A 9919-nucleotide genomic window follows, 5' to 3' on the forward strand; every position below is an offset into this window, starting at 1 on the left:
CAACTAGGGGGGCCAAGGTAATCATCAGAGCAGTCATCCTGGGAATCGAGGTAATCCTCCGATTTTCATTAATCAGAATCACAGCCAAGGTAATTTTCAGAGTATACAACCCTATGACCAACCGTCCTCTTCTGACACCTCTTATAGTACCTCATCTTTGGAAACATTATTGAAACAGTTTATTGAGAAGAACGAGGCAATCAAGCAATTGCAAGCTTCCTCCTTTAGAAATTTGGAGGTACACATTGAATAGCTTGCGATCAAACTTAAGAATAAAGCGCCTGGTATGCTGCCTAGCAGCTCAAGAGCATCGGGACCACGCGGTAAAGAGCAATGTCAAGCAGTGACATTAAGAAGTGGTAAGAAAATGGTCCCCGTGCCACCAGTACCGGATCCAATAACAAGACCAGTAGACTTGACCATCAATGATGACCATTCAACCACAAATAACAGAATTACCAGTTCAAAAGAAGGTACATCTACAAAGAATGAATCGTAGCAAGACTCTAATGCAAAGTCACTGCGACCTCCAGCTCCTAAAACACAGCAAGCGAAGGACCTCAATGAACAGCCAATTGAACAGGAAGTACGACGGGATCCTCCACCTTTCCCATTCAGGCTGAATGCACATTCCCTTAATAGAAGCGTTGTAATCCTCCACCTTTCCCATTCAGGCTGAATGCACATTCCATTCAGGCTGAGAACAGCCAATGTAATGCACCAGGTACCTTCCAAAGGTGTATGATGGCAATATTTTCAGATTTCTTGGAGGAGTTAGTTGAGGTATTTATGGATGACTTTTCAGTTTTCGGCAACACTTATGACTCTTGTTTATCAAATCTTAAAAAGGTCTTGAAGAGATGCGTTGAAACTAATTTTGTTCTGAACTGGGAGAAATGCCACTTCATGGTTGAAGAAGGAATCATGCTAGGTCACAAGATATCAAAGGCAGGATTGAAAGTTGATCAAGCAAAAATCGATGCAATTTCCAAGTTACCACCATCAATCAATGTGAAAACACTCAGGAGTTTTCTGGGACATGCGGGGTTTTATCGAAGATTCATCCTCAAGTTTTCTCACATCGCAAGACTCCTGAGTGTGCTCCTCGAGATTGATCGCGAATATGATTTTGATGACGCATGTGCTGAAGCATTCCATATGCTGAAAAATGTGCCCATCACCGCACCCATTCTGATTGCGTCAGATTGGACATAACTGTTTGCGTTGATGTGTGACGCCAGTGGATATGCAGTGGGCGCAGTCTTGAGTCAGCGCAAAGACAAGGTTCTGCATCCTATCTATTATGCCAGGAAAACATTGAATGATGCGCAGGAAAATTATACCACCACGGAAAAAGAAATGCTCACAGTGGTATTTGCGTTGGAGAAATTTCGACAGTACTTAATTGGAACCAATGTAGTGGTGTATATTGATCATTCTGCGATCAAATACCTGATGACGAAGAAAGATGCGAAACCAAGACTGATAAGGTGGGTACTACTCCTGCAAGAATTTGACCTAGAGATTAAAGATCAGAAGGGCACTGAGAACCAAGTCGTAGATCATCTATCACGGCTAGAAAATTGCGAGGTTCAGCAAAAAGAAAAAGACATTGAAGAAAGATTCCCTGACGAGCAACTTATGTCGGTATGGGTTAATGTTCCATGGTATGCAGACATTGTAAACTTCATAGTTTGTGGCCAAGTACCAGAAGACTACTCATACTAGCAGAAGAAGAAACTGAAACATGAAGTCAAATTCTATTTCTAGGATGACCCCTTCTTGTATCGACTTGGACCTGATCATATTTTGCGTCGATGCGTTCCTGAGCATAAGGCCAAGCATATTCTGGAACTTTGTCATGAGTCCCCTTATGGAGGACTTTTTGGAGGGGCACGGACCGCTGCAAAAGTTCTACATAGTGGCTATTTCTGGCCAACACTATTTAAGGACGCCCATGCCCATGTTGTGTAGTGCGACAGATGCTAAAGAACAGGGAACATGTCCAGAAGAAATGAAATGCCTTTGACTTCAATCTTGAAAATTGAATTATTTGATGTCTAGGGGTCGACTTTATGGGCCCATTGTCGCCTTCAAAAGGTCATCAATACATTTTGGTCGCGGTTGATTATGTATCGAAGTGGGTCAAGGCCATCACATGCGCTAAGAACGATACGGTCACGGTGGCGAAATTTCTCAAGAAAAATATCTTCACTCGGTATGGAACGCCCCGTGCCTTAATCAGCGATGAAGGCTCACATTTCATCAACCGCATCATCACCAACCTGTTGACCAAAGTTAATGTCAGCCATCGAGTTGCAACCGCATATCTCCTACAAACCAATGGGTAGGCGAAAGTTTCTAACAGAGAGATCAAGACTATCTTGGAGAAGGCAGTCAGTACCTCCAGGAAGGATTGGTCACCCAAGCTCGATGAAGCATTGTAGACATAAGGACTGCCTTCAAAACAATAATAGGCATGTCCCCATATGTTCTGATCTTCGGAAAAGCTTGTCATTTGCCTCTCAAGTTGGAACACAAGGCAATGTGGGCAAGCAAGAAGCTGAACTTTGATCTGTCAAGTGCGGGGGAAGTCTGGAAGTTACAATTGAACGAGTTGGTCAAGTGGCGAATGAATGCCTACGAAAATGCCAAGCTTTATAAGGAGCAAACTAAGAAGTGGCATGACGATCGCATAAGCAATCGGACATTCTTCGAGGATCAACAGGTACTTCTGTTTAACGCATGTTTGCGATTGTTTCCAAGGAAGTTGAAGTCCCGCTGGTCTGGGCCATTCCACATCAAGACTATCTTTCCACATGGCGCAGTGGAACTAACAACTGAAGATGGAAGCAACACATTTAAAGTAAATGGTCAACGAATTAAGCCCTACTATGGGGGCAATGTGGAACGACGCATGGAGACCATCAACTTAGGCAAGTAGGATTGACCACTTGCGGGGATGCTATTGCCGTAACTCTGAAAAACTTCCTTCAACAGCATCCCTATATCTATGTTTAATCGCTTTCTTTACAGCTTTCCTTTACGGTTTTCTGCATTGTGTTATTTATTGTTTACTAGAATAGCCTTTACTGCTTTATGAGTTTACCTTCAGTTTAATTCAATTGCGTTATTCCCATGCCTTGTCCATGTTCCTTACTTTTCTGCATTAGTTGCGTGGTTTTTATAGCTTTGTGAATGACTGAATAAAAAGAAAATGAAAACTGCAAAGTCTTATTGACTTGCGTTGTTGATGAGTTAAAAAGAAAAATAAAAATCGGTATGCATTTTGATGATGGGTGCATCTTGTGCTGACAAGATACACTTTGCGTCCATCCTACCCAAATGCATTACGCTGAAGGGTATATTGCACTTGTATGTATTTTTTGCCCGTCCTTAGCGAAAATGCACTATGTCAAGGTAGTGTTGCGCCAGTAGAAATACAGTGCGCCCGTCCTCCAGAAATATGTTGAGTTGAGGGGTGTGTTACGCTAATACATGCGTTGTTGCCCGTCCTCTGCAAATATGCATTTGCGTTAATGGAGGCATGGCATTAATCATTAACCTTGCACTCGTCTGAATAAAATACAAAGGATAAATTCATTTCATCATTTTTATGTATAGAAGCTATTTCTTAATTCTTTGAACATGCTCAAATTTTGTATTGCGATATTTGTAATTCTTTGTATACTTGGTTAATTTTAATACAACTGAGTAACTATTCTTTCCGTATTCGTTAGCCTCTTACTTATCATTCTTTGTCAATTATTGCGATGTTCTTTATTTTATATTTTGCGTTATTCATTGCGCTGCTATGATGAGTAATATGCATACCCTTAGCAACATTTCCCACACTTTGCACTTTCTGATTAACACTTAGATAATTCATAGCAATAGCACTGCTTTACCTTTTATACTTCAAAACTCTGCTCAAACCTTCTTTTCGAAATTTTGACTAAGTGTTTTGTCTACTCTGTCCAAAACAACGCAATGAGGACCTTGTGCATCTCTAAATTTGGGGGTGGGGAAGGTCTGAGCAGGTGCGATCAAGCGAATGTGGTTATCATTAGAAAATGCGTTCATTACTAAAAAATATATATATATATATATATATAATCTTTTCATATAAACTCTAATGTCAGCACAAAGGAAGATCCCAACCTGATAAGAGTTAAGTCGTGAAAGGAACTTGCTCATAGTTGGATGTTCGTATGACACCCATGGGAGCAAGCCAAAATGAAGGTGGGTTTCCAAGAACGATGGAATATGAAAAGAGAAAAAATAGAAAGATAAGACAACTCCTCTGACCAGCAAAAGTAAAACTTAGCTGAAAATCAAGAGTTGAAGTTGAAATTGGCATACAACCAGTTGGATGTTCGCATGACACTCGTGAGAGCAAGCCAAAACGAAGAGTGTAACCATGATCAACAGTCTCTAATAAATAACGCAAACTAAACCACCGCATACAGACACACCTAGTTGTTTTTGTAAGAAGAGGTAAACATTCTTTTCAAAACAAGAAGGGAATTTTTTAGTAGAGGTTTGTTGTATAAAAGAATAAAGTAGGGCATGTTGATGAATTATCAAGGATAGAAGGAAATTGCGTTGTTAAATAATGTTGTATAGGTGGAGCATTCGGAGCAACCAATCGACGCAAAGTTAGGATAAGAATTGAGTGATATTGCCTTAGTGAAAGATATGCTTGAGGACAAGCATATATCTAAATTTGGGGGTGTCATAACTTGTAGAAACACAAGTTATTTATACTGTTTTATTTAGATATTACGGAAAAAAGAAAGGAAAGTTGCGTCGATAGTATACAAATTGGCTAAGAAATACGAAAATTATGAAATTTCATAAATACACCCACTAACACTATTACGATGGTAGAATATAATGTTTCAGTCACTGTTTTGCAGGAAATAAGTCACCACATGCGTTAATGGCTCAAAGACAAAATGAACAACGCATCTACGTCGCATTGTGCCCATCAATCAAGAATGAAAAGATGATTAACGCAATGACGGCGCATGCAACAATCGATCTTGAGCTTAGTGATCAATGCAATTTCAACCGCATGCGGCAATAAAAAACAACACCGCATGCGGCGATCGATCGAAGATGTGAAGAGCAACACATTTACGGAGGATTCTGACAAGTGTACAGTTTTTAGTTGTGCATTTCTGACGGATTGATTGCGTAACAGAAGGAATTTTCCATTCCGCCATTTCAGGAACTACCATAACTATACAGTGGGGACCACAAATTCAAAGAGCCAAAGTCTCGCCTATAAATAGCTTCTTCAAATTCACTGAAAGATATACATGAATACATAGAGACGTGCATATACTGATTCTGAGAGAGAGGCTGGTCTAAAGCGACTGTCCAGAGTAGATCCGGGAGAACGACGAGACAAGACCAAGAGGTGAGTCCCGAGCAGAGAATTCTTCTGATTCCCGTAGTTGAAGCTCTGTGCAAAGATCAATTCTACCGGGAAAGCTGAGAGGGAAGCTTTCCTCTCCACCACATCCACACGCCGACAAGCACAATTTTCGATCGAGATCTGTGTCAAGACACGTTGACACTTTTCCGTATTTGTTTCTATCCTCTATTTCATCTTCTATGTTTATCTTCTGTAATTCTTCATTCACAGTATGTATCATTTCCATACATTCATAATCCATTTTCTAGACCTCAGTATCGTGTATGCATGAGCGCAAGGAAACTTGTGACACGCACTACTTTGACCTCTCCAATCACTGTAAACGATGTAGGATTTAGGTGTGGAGTCCATTTCTCCACCATCCACCAAGTCCCATGACCCCATTCCTTCACCATCCTCTCTAAAATATGGGTATCCCTTGAGGCCCAAACCCATAACTAAAGGTGAGGTATTTGAAGGGACTTCCTCTTGTTGATTTAAGCAATATGGGATTCTCATCTTCTATTTTCCTTCAATTTAAAATTGAATTTTCACCAACAATTCCCTACTCTCAGCGACTCATCTCGAACGATAACGTGCAGCCATCGAGGTGGTTGGACAAGAGTTGGGTATGAAGCAAGCAATAGCTGCTGTGACTAATCTGAAGATAGAGACGCATCAGATCTAGCCTGGGTTATGAAACGGAGGCTGAAACTGAGCCAAATGAATTGGATGATGCTAGACTTGGATTAGGTGGTGCTCGATCTGATGGATAGTGCAGTTTGAATGACATGGTTGGCGACAAAAAACTTATGGTTGTCGACGGTGCGTTAAATTAGGTGATGGTGAACGACAATGAAGGACGAAGGAAGTAGATAATCTGGAATGTTTGGCAAGTGTGATTCGAGCTTGCAATAAAAAAAAATTCAATCAATTTGGAAAATACCAACTAGTTGGTTCGATCTTCTTCATTTTAGATTGATCCAAATATTCGTCAAATGGAAAGATGATTAAAAGAAAAGAAAAAAAAGATATCAAGCAAAAAAAAAAAAAAAAAAGTGAAGCAAGGGGAAAATTACCCACCATGTATTGAAGTTGAGAAAAAAAAATATTGGTTTGAACCAATTTATAGAAAGATTTTAAATCCTAATTGATTTGGATTTCAAGCAAAAACTTTTCAAATTGGGAAATTGATTTAGGTTTCAAGCAAAATCTTTTCAAATTAGAAAATTGATTTAGATTTAAATTAGATTATCTTTGCTTAAATTAAAAAAAAAATTGAAAAGATCTGAATTTGTATGGATTAGCTTGAAATCGAATATTAGGGTTATCCAAATTTATCTAAACTTTTGTTAAAATTTGATCATATTCCAAATTTTATCTCAAATTTCATTTATCAAGTTTGAATTTTCATTCTCAAATCAAATTGAAATTGTGAATAAGACTTCTATTCATCTCAAGTTAAAATTTGGGCATATTACAAATTTTATCCAAATTCAAATAATCCAAGTTTAAGTTTTTATCCTCAAATCAAATTTAAATTGGGGAATTTATCTTAAATTAAAATTTGGCCATATTCCAAATTTTATTCTAAATTCAAATTGTTCAACTTTCATATTAAACTGTGATTAAAATCTCACATTAAAATTTGATCATATTCCAAATTTTATCTCGAATTCAAAACAAGTCTAGCTTTTATCCTCTTTCTAACTGGAATTGAGGGTAAAATCTCAAATTCAAATTTGGTCATATTCCAAAATTTATCCCAAAATTCTAGTTAAATTTATGTACTAAATTCATAGTCTAATTGACGTGTCAAATGGAGTCAAATTCAAGAACAAGCAAATTTAAATTTTGATTCCAACTTTATTTTTTTTAGATTCATCCACTCATATATGTGCATAAATCTCGGAAAGGGATATTTGTTGAGGGAGAAATTTTGGATCAATCACAAATTGCCACGCCATTTACTAAATTAGTGACGAAATCATTGAATTTAGGATTGATTAAAAGTTACATATGTTCCAAATTGAAATTGGCAAATTTTGATGATGCCACTTGTTTTCATCATGATCGTTGGATTGAATAAAATTTATTCGGTCCAATTTGATATTATTATTTGGGTTAAAATCAAATTGAGCCCAAGAATATGCTTAATTTGATCCAAATGTCAAATAAGGCCCAAGTCCAATTAGTTGGACCCAAGGATAAGTTCATGGATCAACCTAACTCAAGCTCATAAAGCCCACATGTGAACTCTATAAATAGAGTAGTTCATCTCACAAAAAAAAATTTACACTCAGGGCCTAGAGAGAATTATCCCAATAATCAAAAGACTCCTTAACTCCCTAACCACACTTGAAGATTGAGTCATTTGAAGATATAAGCATTTAAGAACATTACGGTGCTTCGCTTCCTCAATTGAAAAAGAATAAGAGGATCAAGTACTAAAGATTGAACTACATTTGAATTAAATCAACATCAATATTAATAAAGTTCAACTTCACGAAATACGTTTTTCTGAAACTTCATGTCAACAATAATATTTCTTTTAATTAAATTTAATATTGCTAAAAAAAGAAAAAGAAAACTATATGATATAATAAGATAATTATTATATAAAAAGAATAGTGATATTACATTTCATTAAAAAGTAAAGGAAATGAATTTAAAAAAAATAAAAAGAAAATCACAACAATTGTTGTGGGCTCCATTCCAATTTTCAAGGAAACTTTTTCACTAAAAAAGACAAAAAAAAAAAAAAAAAAAAAAAAAGGAAAAAAATCCTACCTATTTTTTCTAAAAAAATTTAAACCCATTTCCAACCAATTTCTATTTCAAAACCAACATAATTTTTCTAATTAACCCGCCTATGTGGGAATGTTCGAATATCAATTCTTTAACAAACTCTAATCTCTTCCTTTATTTTGAGCTAGTTTTTTTCAAAATTCCCAAATAAACACGCGGTGAAGCAATATGTATGAGGATGAAGGACATATATATATACTTGTTGGGTGACCCGTGTAATGCATGGCTTAAATTTTTTTTAACATTAATTTATATATTAAATTTTAAAATTATAATTAATTATTATTTATCATAAAATTTTGATTCAATTTTAATTTAATTAGTAAAATATTTGAAATGAAATAAAGTAATTTAAAAATATCGTTAAACTTATATTTCTTGTTTCAAGTTAATTTACCGTAGATATGAAATACTTTTGACGTGGTTGAACATTTGTGACAACAATTTTAAAGAAAATAGTTTTTTTTTTAATGAATACTTATAATTGAATTTAAAATTTAAATAGTTGGTATGAAATTTAGAACTATAAATATATATTATATTATATATATAAAAATATATGGATGAATAAAATTAAAATATGATGTTAATAAAATTGATATAAAAATGACATAATAACATATTTTAATTATTATTTAATGGAGTAATTCTTTTATAGTTTTTCGAAGGTCGTGACTTTAGAGAGGAAAAATCAAAGGAAAACCAACTTTTTATATGATTTTTTAAATAAACCTTCTTGTTTAAAGGGAAAAAATTTGTTGATTATTTATTTATTAATTTTTTTAAAATAAGAATTACAACTTATCCTCTTACCTCTAACTCACAAAATCATAAAAAAAGGGATAATTACAATCGGAGAAAGTATACTTGATATTAGGGAAAAAAAATTGTAAAATTATTTTATTTTATTAATTAAAGAAAATGGAAAAAAAGTTTCTAATAACATACCTTGTATTAATTAACGTCGTAAATTTATTTTGTCCACAAGTAAGAGAAAATCTATATTATAGAATGATATTCGAAAAAAAAGAAATAAAAAAATTAAATTAATATTAATAATCTCCCATAAATATTTTCTAACTACTCTCTATATCCTAAATTCCCCCCTATTTATCTGGTCTATATTTCTATATTCCCTATTTTTTCTATTTTATTTTCCATTTGGAATACCTTTGATAGAGAACATATATTTTTTTAAATATCAGTTTTTAGAGTGGATTTCTATTCGTCTTCTTATTATTTTTTAAAAAGATGAGTGTGTTTAATACATTGTCAAAACTTTTTTACACCATATGCAGAAAATCTTTTGATTATATTTTATTAAAAAAGTCAATAATAAATTTTTAAGACCAATCATAAAATCTTAAAAAAAAAAATAAATATCAAGTGAACACTAAAAGGAAATAAAATTACAAAATTATTCTATTTGATTAATTTAAGAAAAGGAGAACATGGTCTATTAACATACCCTTGTATTTGATTGTACCCCACAAAAATTATTTTGTTGACGACAAATGGAAGAAAATTTATATGGATACAGTAATGAATATACAATAAGATTTTGAAAAAGAAAAACCAAAATAATAAATTATTTTAATAATTTATCCCTATATATTTTCTAACTTCTCACTCCATATCTCCATCTTCCCTGATTATCTTCATATCTCTCTGTCCTAATTTCTTAACTTT

At 34.7% G+C, this 9919-nt stretch overlaps 1 protein-coding gene across 1 annotated transcript; it reads left to right on the forward strand.

Moving 5' to 3' along the window:
- The first annotated feature begins 2479 nt into the window (after positions 1 to 2479).
- LOC120084926 lies at positions 2480 to 2944 on the forward strand. Its single transcript, XM_039040735.1, has one exon. It carries the CDS (start codon positions 2480 to 2482, stop codon positions 2942 to 2944), a length of 465 nt encoding a protein of 154 aa, XP_038896663.1.
- Positions 2945 to 9919: the final 6975 nt, after the last annotated feature.

The sequence above is a fragment of the Benincasa hispida genome, chromosome 9, assembly GCF_009727055.1.
Source record: "Benincasa hispida cultivar B227 chromosome 9, ASM972705v1, whole genome shotgun sequence".
Lineage (NCBI taxonomy): Eukaryota > Viridiplantae > Streptophyta > Magnoliopsida > Cucurbitales > Cucurbitaceae > Benincasa > Benincasa hispida.

Bases quoted from the DNA above. Each gene is read 5' to 3' on its own strand.
- LOC120084926 (XM_039040735.1), top strand. From the start codon at position 2,480: ATGTCCCCATATGTTCTGATCTTCGGAAAAGCTTGTCATTTGCCTCTC.